The sequence below is a fragment of the Lissotriton vulgaris genome, chromosome 5, assembly GCF_964263255.1.
Source record: "Lissotriton vulgaris chromosome 5, aLisVul1.2, whole genome shotgun sequence".
In the NCBI taxonomy this organism is placed as follows: Eukaryota; Metazoa; Chordata; class Amphibia; order Caudata; family Salamandridae; genus Lissotriton; species Lissotriton vulgaris.
In genome coordinates, this window is record NC_141693.1 from 1,058,509,934 (window position 1) to 1,058,527,376 (window position 17,443).

At 44.4% G+C, this 17,443-nt stretch overlaps 1 protein-coding gene across 1 annotated transcript in view; it reads left to right on the top strand.

Annotated features, from left to right (window-relative positions):
- The window catches only part of TAF5 (TATA-box binding protein associated factor 5), a 236,777-nt gene that overhangs the window by 175,157 nt on the left and 44,177 nt on the right, over positions 1-17,443 (top strand). The window contains exons 9-10 of the mRNA XM_086922719.1: positions 4,065-4,242; positions 10,964-11,141. Coding sequence (XP_086778845.1) covers positions 4,065-4,242; positions 10,964-11,141 — 356 coding nt within the window. The remainder of the gene's footprint in view (positions 1-4,064; positions 4,243-10,963; positions 11,142-17,443) is intronic.

A 17,443-nucleotide genomic window follows, 5' to 3' on the forward strand; every position in this document is an offset into this window, starting at 1 on the left:
CTCTTTTAATCTCTTTCACCCAAGATGAAGTGTTTTCCATTCCCTCAACAATCTTAATAGCTTGATCAAGAGAAGGGTTTTTGGATAAAAGTTTCTCTTGCACACGAGAGCTATTAGTGCAACGTACCAATTGATCTCTGACCAGAGAATCGGATAATTCCTCAAATTCACATGTACGTGCTAGGGTTTTCAAAGAGGCTACATAACCTTTGACGCGTTCAGTTGAACCTTGCGTTCTCGTGAAAAACCTATGTCGCTCTAAAACAATATTAATACGAGGACCAAAATAAGTTTGTAACATCATCATAGACATTTCGTACACATCACAAGGTTCACCTTCCCCACTACCAATTGTAAGTAAGTCCATGCTATCATAAATGTTGCGTCCCTCAACACCCAAATTGTGTAAGAGTATAGCTTGTTTTCTAACAGCAGAAAACTTTTCACCCCCAATAGCTAAAATATAGGAATCAAAAAGATTTCTCCATCTTTTCCAAGGTAGTATTGGATCACCTTTCTCTGAAAGAAAAGGGGGGGGGTTGGGACATAGAAGTGGAGCTAGCCATAATGATGATAATAAATAACGTGTAGTTAATAGCGAGTAGTTAGGATCAAAATAATAACTCCTTGTGTTGTTAATTTTGAAAAAAAAACAAAGTCCATAGACTGATGCACAGTATCTGTAATCTGTAATCCAGGTAAGTCTGTTATCCAGGTAAGTCTGTTATGATGCACAGTATTTGTAATCCAGGTAAATCTGTTATATTCCTAATCCAGGTAAGTCTGTTATGTCAGTAATCCAGTAAACCAGTAAACCAACGAAAAGTAAAAATAAATTAAATAAGGTGTAAGGCTCTTTAAATACCGGGAAATGTTAGCAGATCCGCGATGGCAGTGCTACGATCTGCGATGACAGCCGTGGAAAAACGATGCCAGCAGATCCGCGATGGCAGTGCTACGATCTGGGATGACAGCCGTCGAAAAACGATGCCGGTTAAAAACTGCCAAAGACTTCCTTGTATTACCTTCAATGGGATTCAGGTAAACACAAGATGGCGCTTACGCTGAAGCGCAGGGTCACGTCGCGTCAGGGTCAATCGAAGCGTGATGACGCTTACAGCCTCTGCATACTCCTCACAGCATTCCGTAAACGTTCTATTGAGAACGAACGTGCACGAACAATGCCTGTTTCACGGGACTTCAAGGCCCTCGAGCGTGGAGTCTTCGCCGGAGTCAAAAGATGCGCAGTCAGTTACAGGCATAATACGGAGGAGATACAGAAAAGGTAAAATATTACCATAAAATGTTGAACACGACGTTGCAGCAGGGGTTTGAATGAAGGCTGTAGTAGGAAAGTCAGTCTGATGTTCAGAGCTCCTCGGTAATTCCTACTTAAAAACGAGTGGAAGTCCAAATAAAATCCAATTAAGAAGGCAGGGGAATTGATGCTGTTGTCCACTTGTCCCCAATCAAGTTAGATAGTTTCCCTCGTCGCCATTGTTAAAAAGACAATTACTCCAAGGTTGTAGGCTTGTTGTCTTTAATCAGGAACAGCATCAACGTCCAGTCAGTACAAGGGCTAAGACAAACTGCTCTGCCTGAGGCTTACATTCTAAAATGACCTCACACAAAATGACATCAGATAATTCCTTAAAGCAAGCAGACATCAAATTATAACAGTTTCACAGTTATTGGTCCGCGCCTACAATTTTCATTTTACACGGGGACAGTGGTGAGGCTACGCTGCAACGCCTGCTTTATGCCAGTTTCAGATGAATGGGGGCATGGCAGTCTTGCGAGTATTCACACTTCACTTCATGCCTGTATTTCCACTTCACTTCATGCCTGTATTTCCTCAGCTGCAGACTCCAGTTTGGCAGACTGTGAAAGCTAAAGAGACTCAGCGACGGGCAGGGGGAGCTCAATGGCGAGAGGTAGTGAGAGACAGGCATAGGAAGATAAGGAGAGTGCAAGAGACGAAAACAGCAATAAAGGCAGGGAGGGATAAATGGAGAGAGCGCTATAGAGGAGAGTGGGAGACATGGAGAGAGATCTAAAGAGAGATTGAGAGACAGGCAGAGAGATCTAAAGAGTGAGAGACGGACAGAGCACTCTAAAGAGAGAGAGAGAGAAAGACAGGCACAGAAATCTAAAAAGAGTGAGAGACAGGCATGTAGACATATAGAGAGATCTAAAGAGAGTGAGAGACAGGCAGATAGATCAAAATATAGAGACAGGTACATAGGTCTAAAGAGAGAGTGAGAGACAAGCAGAGAGATCTAAATAGGGTGAGAGACCGGATCAGAGACCTAAAGAGAGTGAGAAACAGGCACAGAGATCAAATGAGAGCGCGAAAAACAAGCATAGAAAGCTAAGTAGAAAGTGTGAGACAGAGGAGAAAGCTAGAGAAATAGTTAAAGAGTGAGCTACAAGCAGAGATTGCTAAAGAGTGAGAGACAGGCAGGGGAAGATAAGGAGAGTGCAATAGGCGAACACCCCCCTGATGCCCCTGTAGGTTGTTCGGTCTCGGTTGCTACGCTCGCTTGCCGCAGCAGTGCAGTATGCAAATCATTTTACGCCCTACCACTTTCAAATGCACCCAGCCGCCCCTGTTTCTAAAATGGTTTCCCTTGTCACTTCTACTAGCAGTAATAGGGCAGATCAGCACATGCAGGTAAGCCTTACGTAATATTAGGCCTCCTGCCTTAGGGCTGTCAGGCCTGCTGTAGGTGTGGCTTACAAATATTACATGCAGTGTTAAGGACATGACACACAGGGATGGGTGACTTGTCGTGTTTCACTTTTGTCTGCACCAAGGCACGCTGCCTGCAATGGCAGCCTTGCATGTGCCTGGTGAGAGGTCCCTTAGGGTGGCACAATTTGTGCTGCTGTCCTTATGGACCCACTTTAGTACTTCAAGCCCCAAGTTCCAGGGGTACTATTTACTAGGGGCTCACATAGGGTACAAAAGTTTTCACCAATTAGGGAAACAATTATACAGCTTTAGGGAAAAAACACTGGGGACCTGGTTAGTAGGAACCCAGTACACTTCAGTCAAAGTTGCCTCAAATACCAGGCTAAAGTGTGTGTGTGTGTGTGTGTGGGGGGGGGGGGGTAAGTACTGCAACAAGAACCCAGCTCCCTATAGACACTCTGTTGTCCAAATTGCCTCCTCCCTCCCACCTTCAAAAGACCCACATCTGAGCACATTGCCTGATGAATCCTGCAGCTGCTCGTTCACAAGGGCCAGCAGTAAAACGACCTCAGCCGGTTCTACAGTCACTGGGAAAGGGGCCATAGGTTGCCATTGACCAACAACTGGATCCAAGGGATGCAACATATGTGCCAGGACCTGATTAGTGGGAAGCCCAGTTCACAAAATCAAAACCCACCAGGATCAGCATGCTTAGGCCAGACAGCTCACGTCCAGCATGGCCGCACAGCGTTCGGATTCCTATGGGCCAGGGTAGTCACAATTTTGTCCAGCCTATTAACAAAGCAAAGTTTTTAGATTCAATATCTATGTTTGACATTAAACAGTAATAGGATGATTGGTTTGAGAAGCCATTGTAGCTTTGCTTGAAGCATACAAGTGCTTTGTGGAGATAATGGGAATGACAGCAGCACAAGTTAGGATTCTTAAAACAAGCCAACGTATTTAGTGTCATAAGTGGATAAGTTACTCTTTGATATTAGTTACATTAAAAAAATAATGCTGATAGAAGATGGAGTGTTGCTCATTGAAACTGTATAGATTTTAAGCAGAAGGGAAGTTAAATGTTTTAGCATTAATGTAAATCATAACATTTTCTTATGTTCATTTTGCCCTTTTTAATTTATTTTATTGTTATAGAAAATCAGCAATGCAAGTAATATTGCTGACTATAACTAATTAATCCACTGTTGCCCAGCCTGCTATGTTAGATTTTTTTTAACATTTATCATCCTTCTGGCAGAGATGGTACAATCTAAAGTTTGATTAATCTTTGAATGTGGCAAATTCCTTATTTATCTGATTTTGCCTCTTTTGTGTCACTGACTACAATACTTTTCCTTTTCCAAAGTTTATGGGCCACAGACCACTATCAGCCTTTAAGGATATTTGCTGGCCATCTTGCAGATGTCACATCCACTCGGTTTCATCCGAACTGCAATTATGTGGCAACAGGTTCAACGGACAGGACCGTCAGACTTTGGGATGTTTTGAATGGAAACTGTGTAAGGATTTTCACTGGCCACAAGGTACATATATTGTTTACAGATGCTAACTGGCTTCTCAGTTGTTGTATACTATTAAAAGGCAAAATGATTGATATGATAAATCGCAGCCTGTCTTTCAGGTAATCTGGCCTTCTTGAATTACGATTTCTTGAGAGCACAACCCTTGTAGGAGAGATGTTCAGAGCTTGACCCATGCGGTTGACTACCCAAGTGACCTATGTTTGGCCTTCTTGTGCAAAACTTAAACGATTAAGATACTTTTTATTTTTTGGTTTAACTGTATTTAATGTCCTTTTCCTAATTATAAGTGCACTTGTCTACAAGCCTGTAGCCTGATGAGGACCGCTCTCAGTATATGCTGTTAAAGAAAGACACAAAAGCTCTTTTAGATCCCTTCCTGCTTCTGCCCATTGCCCCCAAGTCCACTAAACCTCCTGCCCTCCCTTCCCCAATCCATCTGCCCTCCCACCCCCAATCCATCTGCCCTCCTACCACCTCCACCACATCTAGTACTATACACCAACATTATTATTATTATTATTATTATTAAAGAATTTGTAGAGTGCACAGCTACCCAAAAGAGTCTCCCGGCGCTAGAGCAGACAGCAACAGGGTGCATAAGCCTGAAAGCAGAATCCCCTGGGCTCATTTAGGGCAGTTGATGAGCAAAGTCTTCAGACTTCTGTAGAGAATGGCAATTCCTGATAGCTATACGAAGGGAGTTCCAGAGTTTAGGGCCTAAACATGAAAAAGAGCGGCCTTTCATGTGGGTCAGGCGAAACCTGGACATGGTATACCGGGCGAGGTAGGCTGATCTGAACGGATGGGTGGGCACATAAGGTATCACCAGACCGTGGATGTATGAAGGGGCGAGGGCGTTCCTAGCTCAGAACATATAGCATAAGGCCTTGAATTTAATACGCTTGTCGACCTTAAGCCAGTGTAATTTGTGGAGCAAATGAGAGACAGAAGTATGTCTAGGCAGCCTAAAGAGGAGACGAGCGACCAGATTCTGGATGATCTTCAAACGGTGGATCACTTATTTATATGCGTTACCAAGGCCTGCAATACCGTTCTTTGGGTATTCAAAGGAATCGGCCAAAGATTTTTCTTGAGCCATTTGAGAATGGGAAAACAAGAAGATGTGAGTTTGGAGACCTGCAGCTTAAGTGAAAGGTTCCTATCCATAATGAAGGCAACATTCTTATCTTTATCAACCGCAATGGGTAAGGGACCCAAAGAGACTGGCCAGAGTTTGGGATTATTTCCCAGATTTATGACTTCGGCATTCTCTATATCAATCTTTTGACAGGAAATGCACTTCATGTAGGTCAGACATGAACAGGGTAAATTTGCACACCTCCCACAGGCTATTGGCATGTCCCCCTCTTAGGATGGTTGGCTCCATTAAAGAGATCAAATATTGCTGCCCTCCAGTGTCTTGGGCATGAGAGCTCATGGAAATTCTTCAGTCTGTGTCACAACATAGGTTTGTATTGTTTGAGAAACACCTGTGGGCCAACTGAGATTACCGCAGTTGGGTTCTCCATGTCTCAAGTTCCAGATCTTATGCAGCCATTCCTCTACTGTTAGAACCTACTTACTCTGCCTTTAGCTAATATCGCTTTCTTAGCTACATAGATGGCTTTTACAGTCTGCTGTCCTGTTGCAACATGTAAGTGTAAAATCTGGGATATTGGACAGCCAAGTATTTGTAATTTAGGGCTCCTGGGGAGTTCTATAATCTATCCGGTCATTGGCATATAGAACTTGTTGTCCAGTCCTGAACTACCATTGGGCATGGCTAAAACAAAATTGAAGGGTTAATTTTCCCTTGCAGCCTGCTAACATATATATCTAATTTCTCAGTCTCATTTATGTAGGTTGAGCGAGCTATAATACCATTGTAGCATAAAGTTAATGCTTATCTACTACATATCTGGCTGTCTTAGTCAATCTAATCTGACCGCTCCCATTTTTCGTCTGTCAAGGTACCAGGAAGTTCAATTTTTTCAAGCTCTCTAAAAGGTGGCTTTTTGGGCGGTAGTAGTGGGACCCAGTAAGTGGTATGTCTGAGGCTATCTTCTTCCCAACTGCATCCACTTCTCCAAATTCGTAAGTGACCTTTTTGTCATCTTCTTGGTGTTTGGAGGCCTCCTGTGCTGAAGCAGGCTGTATCTAAATTGTTAGTTTTCAAGTATTCTATGATCTTTTCTTCATGCAGTCAGATTACTTAATTGGCCCTTCCTTAAAGAGATTCCCTTTGAAAATCTTGCAACCCTTAATTTTTCAATACCTCTGTCCATTAACGTTGAGGTAAAGTCAGTTACCACCTTAGAGGCATACTAGAAGTCGCTTACTGTATCCGGGATGCCCAATTCTGACCAAGTCTGGGATGTGGTACTAACTGTCATCCAGAGTGTAGTACTGACAGCAGTTCTCCTGGGTTTCCTTCCCACGTAAAATTGTTTGATTAAGGATTGTAGAGAACGCAGTATGAAGAGAGGTATTGTCATGAACAGATCTCCGGAATAAGTGCAGACACAAGGGAGGGTTTTGAGTAAATAGGAAGTGAGGTCACATTAACATAAGTGAGTTTGAGGAGTCTATATCATAAAGTTTGCAGAAGAGTTGTTCATAGTTTCTTTTAATTCAGATCATGTAGAACAAAAAACCAGCAAAAGCAACCAGCAGACTTGATTAGTTTGGGAGTATGCTCCCACAACTTGTCAGAAAGTTTCCAATTTGGATTGTAGCGGCGGTGAGTGCTCCCGTGGCTCGCGTTAGTGGCTTCGAGGTGTGACCTCATTTAATTTTTTTTATATACTATTGCACGTGTGCCCAGGATTTGAACGTACAGATCTCCGGAATACGTTTTATGAATTATGACTCTTTAACTGCAGCAATAAGTCCTTTACAAGAACGCGATCTCATTTGACAAGTTCGAAGTTCTCTTTATGAACTGCTGCATCATACACCTTTACAAACAGTAATGATGTGTATGATGTGTGATCGCTCAACCTTCTCTACAGTATGTAACATTTTTTTGAGTGTTATTACTCCCTTGTCAAGATGTAAAGCTTACTTCAGGTGATAATATCCAGAGTTTACAAGCCGCTAGCGTATAAGCACTTCTCCCACTTGAACCCCTTTCCCAGTATTCAACTTGATTGTGACAAACTTAAGCAACATAAGTAGGTGCCTCTATTTGCACTTTCCTGCATATCATTATCTCTATACCCAAAACCCTTTAGATGCCTTGTCTCAACATTTTCCAGTCAGAAAGTAAATCATGCTCAGTGTATTCAGCAACACTTTATTTCCACCATCTGCCAGCTTAGCATGTCTTAAAAGAAACTCTACAGCCTGTCTTTTACCCTTGTTCGACTTCTTTGTCAGTCCTGAACCCTTTCTTAGCAAAGCCTAATGGGTTGGTGATCAAATGTCTGTCTTCTCCTCAGTAAAGTCTTGTAAATCCACTGTAGCATTGCAAACTTTTTTTTAGGAGATGGATTACATCTTGTCTTGCTTCTGCAATAGATGAGAATGATACATACGTTCTCTTCGTTTCTAATTAACCTTTTGTCACATGGGTATTATCTCACCCCCTCGCTGGTCTTTAGTTTCCTCGTCGTCCGTCTTCAAGTTCCTGGGTCAGCCACAAAATTTCCTTCCCATCCACTAGTGATTATGCAGCGTACTCCTTCACTTCCCATGGGAAGATTAAACAGAAACGGGTGTCCCACTGAAAAGGGATACGGTGCTTTCTGAGCAAGTCAATAACGAGAGATTTTGGAATGGCTAAATCTAGTTATTTAAATTTTGAGTCCCCACTCCACTTAGCCTGAGCCATGATCTCCTCTTTCTGTGTTTGTAATGCACTCTTAGAATGAAGTTAAGGGGGTTGTCCTCCTTAGGCACCATCAAAATTACACAGTGGGCGCAATTCGTGCAGACTGGGCTCCCTGGCAGTGTCAGACATGCGCATCAGCATGTTATGAAGCATTTTATGTATTCACATTCCTTGATTGGGCCTCCTTAATGCAGATAATTTTCTTTTAGAATGCTTTTATAGTTCCTACTTTTGTAATCAATATTTTCTCTTCCAAGACTGCCATTTGCTGCCAAAGCTGTTTCTGCTCCATCAAGCAGACAGTCATCCAATGTGGACTTTGACCATATCGCTGGGTTCAGATTGGTGCGTATAGTCTCTTCAACCTTAATTTCATGTAAGAACTCATCATGTAGTCCTTGGTGACACCATCAGCAGGTTGATTATCTTGCAAGTCCTTTTATATAGAGTTTTACTTGCCACTTGTTGGACGATCTAGCTTATTGCTTCTGCTTTCTGGAACATGTCTGGTACAAAATGTCTCATTTACTCCTGTCGCCATCCATCGTAAACTCTATCCTTCCTGGACTGCTTGGCCCAGGGTATGCTATGTAGGTGTAAAGGCCCAGGGTATACTATGTATGTGTTATTCCACATCATCTTGTAATCCTCATAAGGCTTTTTCTACTCTGGGCACTTCTTGGCGCAACTTACATCGCACAGTGCTGAAGTGAGGTCTTTTAGGAGTTGATTAGTAGATCTGCAATGGGAAGAGGGGTGCTGTGTTCCATAAAATCTGCTAATTAGTTAGAGTTAATATACCCTCTAAATAATGCACTCCTGGGGCTCACATTCCAAGCGTTAACTTCGGGCACTTGACTCTAATGTCTAGAAATGCCTCTCTCTTCGAGGAGCTGCACTCCTTGACCGTCTGGTACCTCAGATTCCCTATTTTATGTTTGACTTCCGAGAGGTTCTCTGCACACCCTCCCTAGATTAGCTATCCTGGTCATCTTAACCAAATGTTTTATCCGTCCTGTTGCGAGAGGTGCACCCTCTGTTGCCCCTGTCATAGACCTAGGCCAACAACAGTTTATCGGTTGCTTGGTTCTGTTATTGTAGTTTTTGTGACTGTATGGTGGGCTCCAAGGGCAGCATTTGGCAGGTTTGCTGTATCAAAAAGCCTCAACTACATTCTATTACATTCCTAAAAACTAGGGGTGGCGGTACTCCCGGAGTTTCACTCCCCAGCGTTCCACGGAGTTGCATAAAAACTCTGCAAGATTCCACAGCTTTCTGCTAACTGGTAAAAATATGCATGACTCTGCAATATAGTGAAAAATTAGTCAAACAGCACTATGCAGTGCGCAAAAGTGCGCAGCCATTCAAGTTGATTTTGCTGTCGCAAAAATAGAAAATCTACTAGAGAAGCAACTCTCTGACCGCTGACCTCTGCGCTAGAAAATGACACCAAGGAATGCCAAATCTCGCTTGCATAGAAATTCCTGCTCTATAAATGTTGCAATACAATACCCCTTGTCCTTTCTTCATCTGACTTTTGAAGTTCAATGCCTGGTGTCCATTGTGGTCTGGTCAAGGGTGATAGCGACCATGCTCTGCAAGGCTCCTTTCAGTACACCTGGTCTGCAACCTGTTAACTGACAACTGCCATAATCTTCCCTCAAGTTTTGGCAAGTTCACTCTTCTCAAGGGGTGTACCAACATTGTTAATGGGAAGTTGCCCAGGTCCCCCAGCTTCCAGCCCCCCCCCCCCTGTACAATGATTGGAATAGTCAGTAAGAAGACTCTCCCTGCCTGTCTTTTTTCCATCTGTTGCTTGCTTGTTCCTCTATCTCCTCCTTCCTCTGCCCACCTCTACTTCTCTGAAGTTATCGCTTACGCACCATTCTCTACCTTACCTCTTTTTCTATACTTCAATCCATCAAGCAGACATTTGTAAAGTGTGCTACTCACCTGTGAGGGTCTCAAGGCGCTGGGGGAGCAGCTACTGATTAAACAGCCAGGTCTTGAGGAGTCTCCTGAAGGTCAACAGGTCCTGGGTCTGTCATAGGTGGATGGGGAGGGTGCTCCATGTCTTGGCGACGAGGTGGGAGAAGGATCTGCCGCCGCTGGTTGTTCGGTGGATGCGTGGAATGAGGGCGAGGTCAGCGGAGCGAAGCTGGCGGTTAGGGGTGAAGAAGGGAAGTCGTTTGTTGAGGTATGCTGGTCTGGTGTTGTGGAGTGCTTTGTGAGCGTGGGTGAGGAGCTTAAAGGTGATCCTCTTGTTGATGGGAAGCCATTGCAGGTTCTTCAGGTGGGCGGTGATGTGGCTGTGGCGGGGGATGCTGAGGATGATGCGTGCGGAGGAGTTTTGTATGCGTTGGAGTCTCTTCTGGAGTTTGTCCGTGGTTCCCGCATTGGGTGTTGCCGTAGTTCAACCAGCTGATGACGAGGGCTTGGGTGACCGTCCTTCTAGTTTTGGTGGGGTTCCTACATTTCTTACACTCTTTACCTGTCTCTGATTCTCCATCTACCACTCTTTTTCAGGATTGAGAAAAGTATGGATCTGTATGGAAAAGTGTGACTGGGAGAAGAGTGGGGAAGGAACTGGCCAGGGTGCACTTTGCAGGGGCTGCCGTATAGATATGGGGAAGTCAGATGGCATGTTTGTTGATACAGGGTGGCCATGATGTAAGGGTGGCTGTTTCAGGTTGTCTTCTGATTCCACCAAAGAAATGTCAGGTTAACAGTGCAGCCGGTGTGCATTGAAAGCTGCAGTCCCCACATTCAATTCATTCCAGACTATCTGAAAGCGTCCCTGAGGTAATAATATCCGAATGTAAACTGTAAACTCTGTTTTCCTGACATTGTTAGCTGTGACTGCTCAGTTGATTACTTTCTCTTTTTCAGGGACCAGTTCACTCTTTGGCCTTTTCACCAAATGGTAAATTTCTGGCCAGCGGTGCGTCTGATGGGAGAGTTCTTCTGTGGGACATTGGACATGGCCTGATGATTTCAGAGCTAAAGGGGCACACAGACACAGTCTATGCATTGAAATTCAGTAGAGACGGAGAGATTTTAGCATCAGGTCAGTTTGTTTACTTTGCTGTAATTTTGAAATCTAAGCTGCTTTCAGTTTTGTATATTGCCAAAAAATATGCAAACACACCCAGGACCAGGAAAATGCAAGGTGTCTGAGCTCAATTTGCTAAGTTTCATTATAGTTCACGATCCCAGCTTTCTTTACTGCTGGATCCTGTGCAAATATTAATGGGCAACATGCTGGTCATCCTGCCAAGAAACTGCAGCATGTAATTCAAGGTCTCTGAAATGGAAATTTGAAGTTGCATATTTGTTGTTTATCCTTTCTATGAAGCTGCCACTTTGGGGGAAAATCACGATATACCAATCAATGTAGAGATGTGCTAATCCAACAGGATTTTCCTTACGGATAATGGCACATATTAATTCCATTACAGATTAAAAACTTCTCATCTGAAAATGAGTACCACCAGTGTTTTCTGTTTTCAAGGCCACCATACTTGTTGCACTTTTTAGTGGATATTGTTTAATATCTAATTGGCCATCTTGGGTATTAACATTCAGACCAGCACTTTTTTAGGTCGAGGACCTAAAGGCTGCGCTTGCGCAGTCTCCGGTCGGAGAATTAATGTTTTTGAGTATGGAGCTTGAACCCGCCTCTCTCCTCCATTGGCTGGCTTCCTAAACGGAAGCCAGCCATTGGAGGAGGCAGACGTCACTCCAATCAAGCCCCGTCTCTTACGGATTCGGGGGCGTGTTTGGGATTTCTTTCTACCTGTGAGGTCATCTCAGAACGCCAAAACAAGCCCCGAATCCAAAATTGTTTGGATGTTTGCGGCCGCCATTTTCTTTTTGTGCCGTTCACTTTCCAGTACCGCTCTGCTATTTATCGGAGACTCACTTGGTCCCGACGCGCCTCCGGCACCGTCCCCCGTGTGCTTCGGAGTCTGGGTGCACTTTAAAAGATCAACGCCGGGCTCTGGGCTGCCTGTGTGCCATTTTTGGATCCAGTGCACATTATGATGTGCGGAGGAGAGAGAGGGGGGTCGGGGAGAGAGGGAGTCGGCTCCGCAGTCCTCAGGGAGACCCGTCTCTCTGCCTTCTCATCAGCCGGCAGCAGCTAGCAGCTAGCAGCGCTTGACGACTCCGCAGCATAATCCTGTTTCCTAGAGTTATTCCGAACAAGTCTGTGCTTGGCGAAAAGGCATTTTGTGCAATTTGTTGCTCGGGTTTCCCACAGCCTGGCTTCCTTCCCACGACGAGTTCACTTTGCCAGTTAAAGAATAATATCGGATTAACCTCTTGGCTGCTGTTCGGCAAAAGCTGTGAAATAAACTGCGGGGATACTGAGAATGAATGGGCCATTCCGGAGAGAGGACATATTTTGAATGGAGCACAGAGCTGCCAATCCTGCCCACCCCGGGAACCGATCCCTCTGCATTAAAGCCAGTTTTGGGCCCAACGAGAAGACCGGGACATACGTTTTACTCCTACAGAGAGGAGTTCAAGTGGGCCTCGGTGTGCGTATAGTGAGGAATAGAGAGGGATGGCACTACTGAGTGCCAGGTGGACAGGTAGGCGGCTGCTCCTGTCTAAGGTGAGCTACTGCACCTGTCACTAGAAACGTGACTTTGGGGAGAGATACGTAAAAATCACTTTACTTTCATGCTGTGCAAGGCACACAGCAAACAACCGCCGATATCATAACCACCCTAAAGAAAGGAACTTCTTTAAATGTATTTGACTTGGGGAGGGTTGCATATGGCCTTTTGTTTACTTCGAAGAGCTACGAGATGTAGCAGTCAGAGCAGCTTAAGTTCTGTCACTGACAGGGTCGGAGGCCTACCCCAGTATTCTTCATCATGGATCCCAAATACAAGTGGACTAGTTGAAAGTATCTCAGAACAGACCCGTGTTTAGGCTGCCTCTTAAACATATATTGAGGACTGTGCCACAGTGCAGACTCAGCTTCTGTGCACTTAACACTTTAGGACCCTGAACTCCCAGTGTCCTTCCATTGTGTTTGATTCAATTGAATGCTCTTTTGGACAGTTAGCTGTCTACATTCTGCACAGTATAAGTTAGGCATATAGTGGTGTATAAATCTTCATATGTCTCCTTGTCCTCCGCCCTTGTAGGCCTTGTGCAGCATACAGAGATTGTTGAGGACGCAGAGTACTCTTAACTTGATCCTCTCAACTACTAGGAGAAAGTAGGTAGAGCCTTGAAGACTGGTATTATATGCTCAGGATCAGCAAAGTCTGTCTTCCTGGTTTTGGAGCCTTTGCATCCTGGTAAGGTGGTTTTTGGGATTAGTCTAGTTTAACATCACCGGAGCTAAGCTGACTTCGACCTGTTAGTCAGGTGGAGGGATTTTTTAATGAAAGGTAAGCTGCAGGTTGATTAACTTGACCACCACATTTCTTCATCAAAAATTATTCCAAAATTACTGATCAGTTACAGAGGAGGCGATAGTTCAGCTGTAGGTATTGTTAGGTCACAGTTTGCATTGACAATGCATTACTTATTCTTAATAACTATGGTTCCCTTCAATTAATTTGCACAAAGCGACCCCAAAAAAGTACACCTACTTTGAGTTTTCCATGATAATTTTGAGCAGATTCAACAAACTTATCCTTAAAATAAAGGGCATTTCAAATGTGACATATTGTGACTCCCATAGGATATTCTGATCCTTGATAGAGAAAAGCAGCTGAACGGAATAGCACTGAGCTTGGCATATAAACAAAACTTTACACACATGAGTTCCTTTGCGTAGTTTGGTGTAAATCTGTTCAGGAGTATTGAAATATTATTTAAAAAATGTTCCAGTCTGGGAAGGAAGAGGTCTAATTGTACAGGCATGTGGACCTTTACTTCCATAGAGGATTTGCAAATCCAATAAAAAAGGCATGCCCTAGGACGAGTTAGTGTTTTTCCCACTCTACATTGTAGATTTGTGAATCCAGCTCACAAATCTACCAGCTCTGTATGGCTGTCCTTCAGAAAAATGTCCTAGTATTCACTGAACACAGTGTTGGACAAACAAAGATAAACATTGCCAATGCTATTCAGTCTCACTGACTTTTTTATGTATTTTTATTGATTTCAAACATAAACAGTTACCATATAAGAACATCAATAAAGAGGGGGCTGTTGTGCCCAACCGGCTACCCTGAGCACGCTATCAGGTAGCCAGCCTTGCACTCGTATTGTAATGAATCAATTTCTGCAGACTTTGAAAGCCTCAGGGCTCAGTTCAGTAACTGTGATGGCCTTGTAGTGGAATGTGTGTGGCTCTGTCTGTGTGTGTGTGGCTCTGTCTGTGTGTGTGTTTGTGTGTGGCTCTGTGTGTGTGTGTGTGTGTGTGTGGCTCTGTCTGTCTGTGTATGTGTGTCTGTGTGTGTGTGTGTGGCTCTGTCTGTCTGTGTGTGTGTGTGTGTGTGTCTCTGTGTGTGTGTCTCGGTCTGTCTCTGTCTGTGTGTGGCTCTGTCTCTGTGTGTGCGGCTCTGTCTGTGTGTGCGGCTCTGTCTGTGTGTGCGGCTCTGTCTGTGTGTGTGTGTGTGGCTCTGTCTGTGTGTGTGTGTGTGTGGCTCTGTCTGTGTGTGTGTGTGGCTCTGTCTGTGTGTGTGTGTGTGTGTGGCTCTGTCTGTGTGTGTGTGTGTGGCTCTGTCTGTGTGTGTGTGTGTGTGTGTGTGTGGCTTTGTGTGTGTGGCTCTGTGTGTGTGTGTGGCTTTGTGTGTGTGGCTCTGTGTGTGTGAGGGTGTCTCTGTGTAGGTGGCTCTGTGTGTGTGGGTGGCTCTATGTGAGTGTAAATGCAATAGGTCATGCATATGCGAGCGATTTAAGCTATTGGCAATGTAAATGACAATGCTATTTATTTATGATTTTAAAAAAAAAGTCATGAGCAATGCCAATAGCTCTACCTTTAATAATGCAGAGACCATTGCATTGTTAATGCTTGTTGTTACTTTCGGATCCAGAAACTTTTTTAAAGTTAAAATAAATATATGAAACCAATGGGCCTTGCTTTTAAGAAGTGCCTGTAGAGCTATTGGCCTTGCCAATATTTGTTTGCTTAGGCACAGTTTATGGCAAAAAACATATTAGGAAGGTTGCACATTGTCTTGTCGTACAGTGTATTACAAACCTTTCAGAGTTGACAAGCTTGGGGGGCATCTTTGTATGGTTTTTGTTATACTTAACAGCAAAACACATTCAAAGAGTAACAGCCATGCTTGCACAGTCATCTTTTATTTATTTTTTTGTCCTAAAGTATAACAAAAACATTCAAAGTTGGTCCACTCTGCATCCGCACAGAGATGTGGCCACAAAAATGCCGAAATGGAAGAAGAGCAGGAAGATTCCAGTTTTTGTACTGTAGCTGGAAAGCCCCTTTACAATAGAGAAGCAAACATCTGGTGATGCTAGCAAGTGTCATTCAGCAAGGCCTAGAGACTTTTAATGCCCAGAAAATGAAAAAACTTTTATCCCAACAATTGGTAGAAAATCTCAGGTTTCCTTTTGAACCTGCTATGAAGGGCCATATCCAGACTCTGGAATTGTAGCCACATCAAGGAAACCTCCATAAAATCCCAAGACTAAAAGTGGACCATCTCCAGATTGTGAGGACAGGAGGCTGTGGGAAAGGTCCAGTTGGCTCTTCAGAAGGCACTAAGGTGTTTTTTCCTCTCAACCATACTTTCCTGGTCATGGAATGTTTGAGAGGATATTCAGAAACTTGAGTGAAAAAAATACTAATTCCTGTGGGTTCTCTCTCTTATAAGATACTGTTATTGCTTCAAATGGACTCAGTTTACAAAATTCCCTTACTATTTGAGGTGGTATAAGCTCTACTTTAGAAGTTAGCAACAGAGCGAGAGAGCAGACTCTGAGTGATTATATCTGTATACTTCATCATTTTAAAAGCAGACTAGAGGGGGGGATGTGGCTGAGCATAGAAGTTGTGGGCATGCTTTACAGAAGCTCCGCTGAGCACTGACTTCAAAGTTGAATCTTATAACTTCTGATCTGATGCCACGGCCTGGCCTGGAGAGGACTTTGAGGCAGGTGTGGAAGGAAGGGCTTCACAATGACTGTCTCTCTCTGATGGGAGCCGGAGAGAACTGATGGTGCTCCCGATTGCTGCTTTCCGAGCCTGGGGATGGACCAAGCAGGCCATTGAAGGCCCCCTGCGGGCAGAGCCAGAGTCCTGGCCTCCTGGGGATAGCGAGGGCTGAGCACTCTCCCACCAGACTGCAAAACCCCGGGGATGTGAATACCCGGGCCTGTGTATCCTAAGACACTCAATTTGATTTTACCAATGGTGCTTCGAAGCTCTTCCCTCCTGGGGATCGTAAAGGTACTGTGCCACGTCTAACTGTTGAAGGGCCCAACTTGACCCTGTATTCACACCCTCTGCTGACACGGTTTCTCAAGGGCCAAGGTTCCCCTGGTACTTCGGTTGCCCCCATGGGGAAAATGCTGGCTGTGGGGTCAACAGCAGATTAATACATTTTCAAAGATTCACCTACTGTCCTGGCAATTGAGACTCAATGGGACCACCCGGGGACCTCCCAAGACCAGACATCCACGGGACAAATTTAACAGGCCTTCTGCAACATTTGGAAATCACTGGAGATGGAAATAGGTGGTGTTAGGGCTGAGGTGGCACTTCTATGCTACAATCTCCAGAAAATAGCAGACGTGGTTACAGAAAAAACTAAACTTGTGTTTCAACCACAGAGGACATGATACACACAATCAATCGGAGTGGCCCAACTGAAGGAGATGTTGAGCCAGCTGGATGTGAGGCTTGAGGACGTAGAGGGTAGATTGAAGAGAAACCACCTCCGGTTTGTAGTCCATGAGAGGTCATAGGGAGCACAGCCTGAGTCCTGTCTGGCTGCTTGGTTCAGGTCCTGGGCCAGGCAGACACATCGGCTTGTTTTATAATTGAACGAGAACACCAGGTGCTGGCGCCACGACTGCGGTCCGGGGTGGTACCTAGGGCCATGATTGTTTCCTCAACTACGCCAACAGGGATGCAACCCTCTGCCACTTCCTGTTCCGGCAGGATCTCAGCCTGGAGGGGGCTCGAGTCAGTATTTACCCCGTCTACATACTAAACGTGCAACAACTGTGGAGATCTTTTGGGGAAGTTAAGCAGAAACTGAGGGCAATGCAGCTAATATACTATAGGAAACTGGGTTTTTTGTTGTAGTTCCTCCTACCCCCACCTCTTCTCACACTTTCTGACCCCTTTTAGCTACTTTATGGTGGTTTTTAACTCTGACAGTGCTCTGTGGCCTGCTAACCAGACCGTAATGCCAGTGCTTTTTCCTTAAA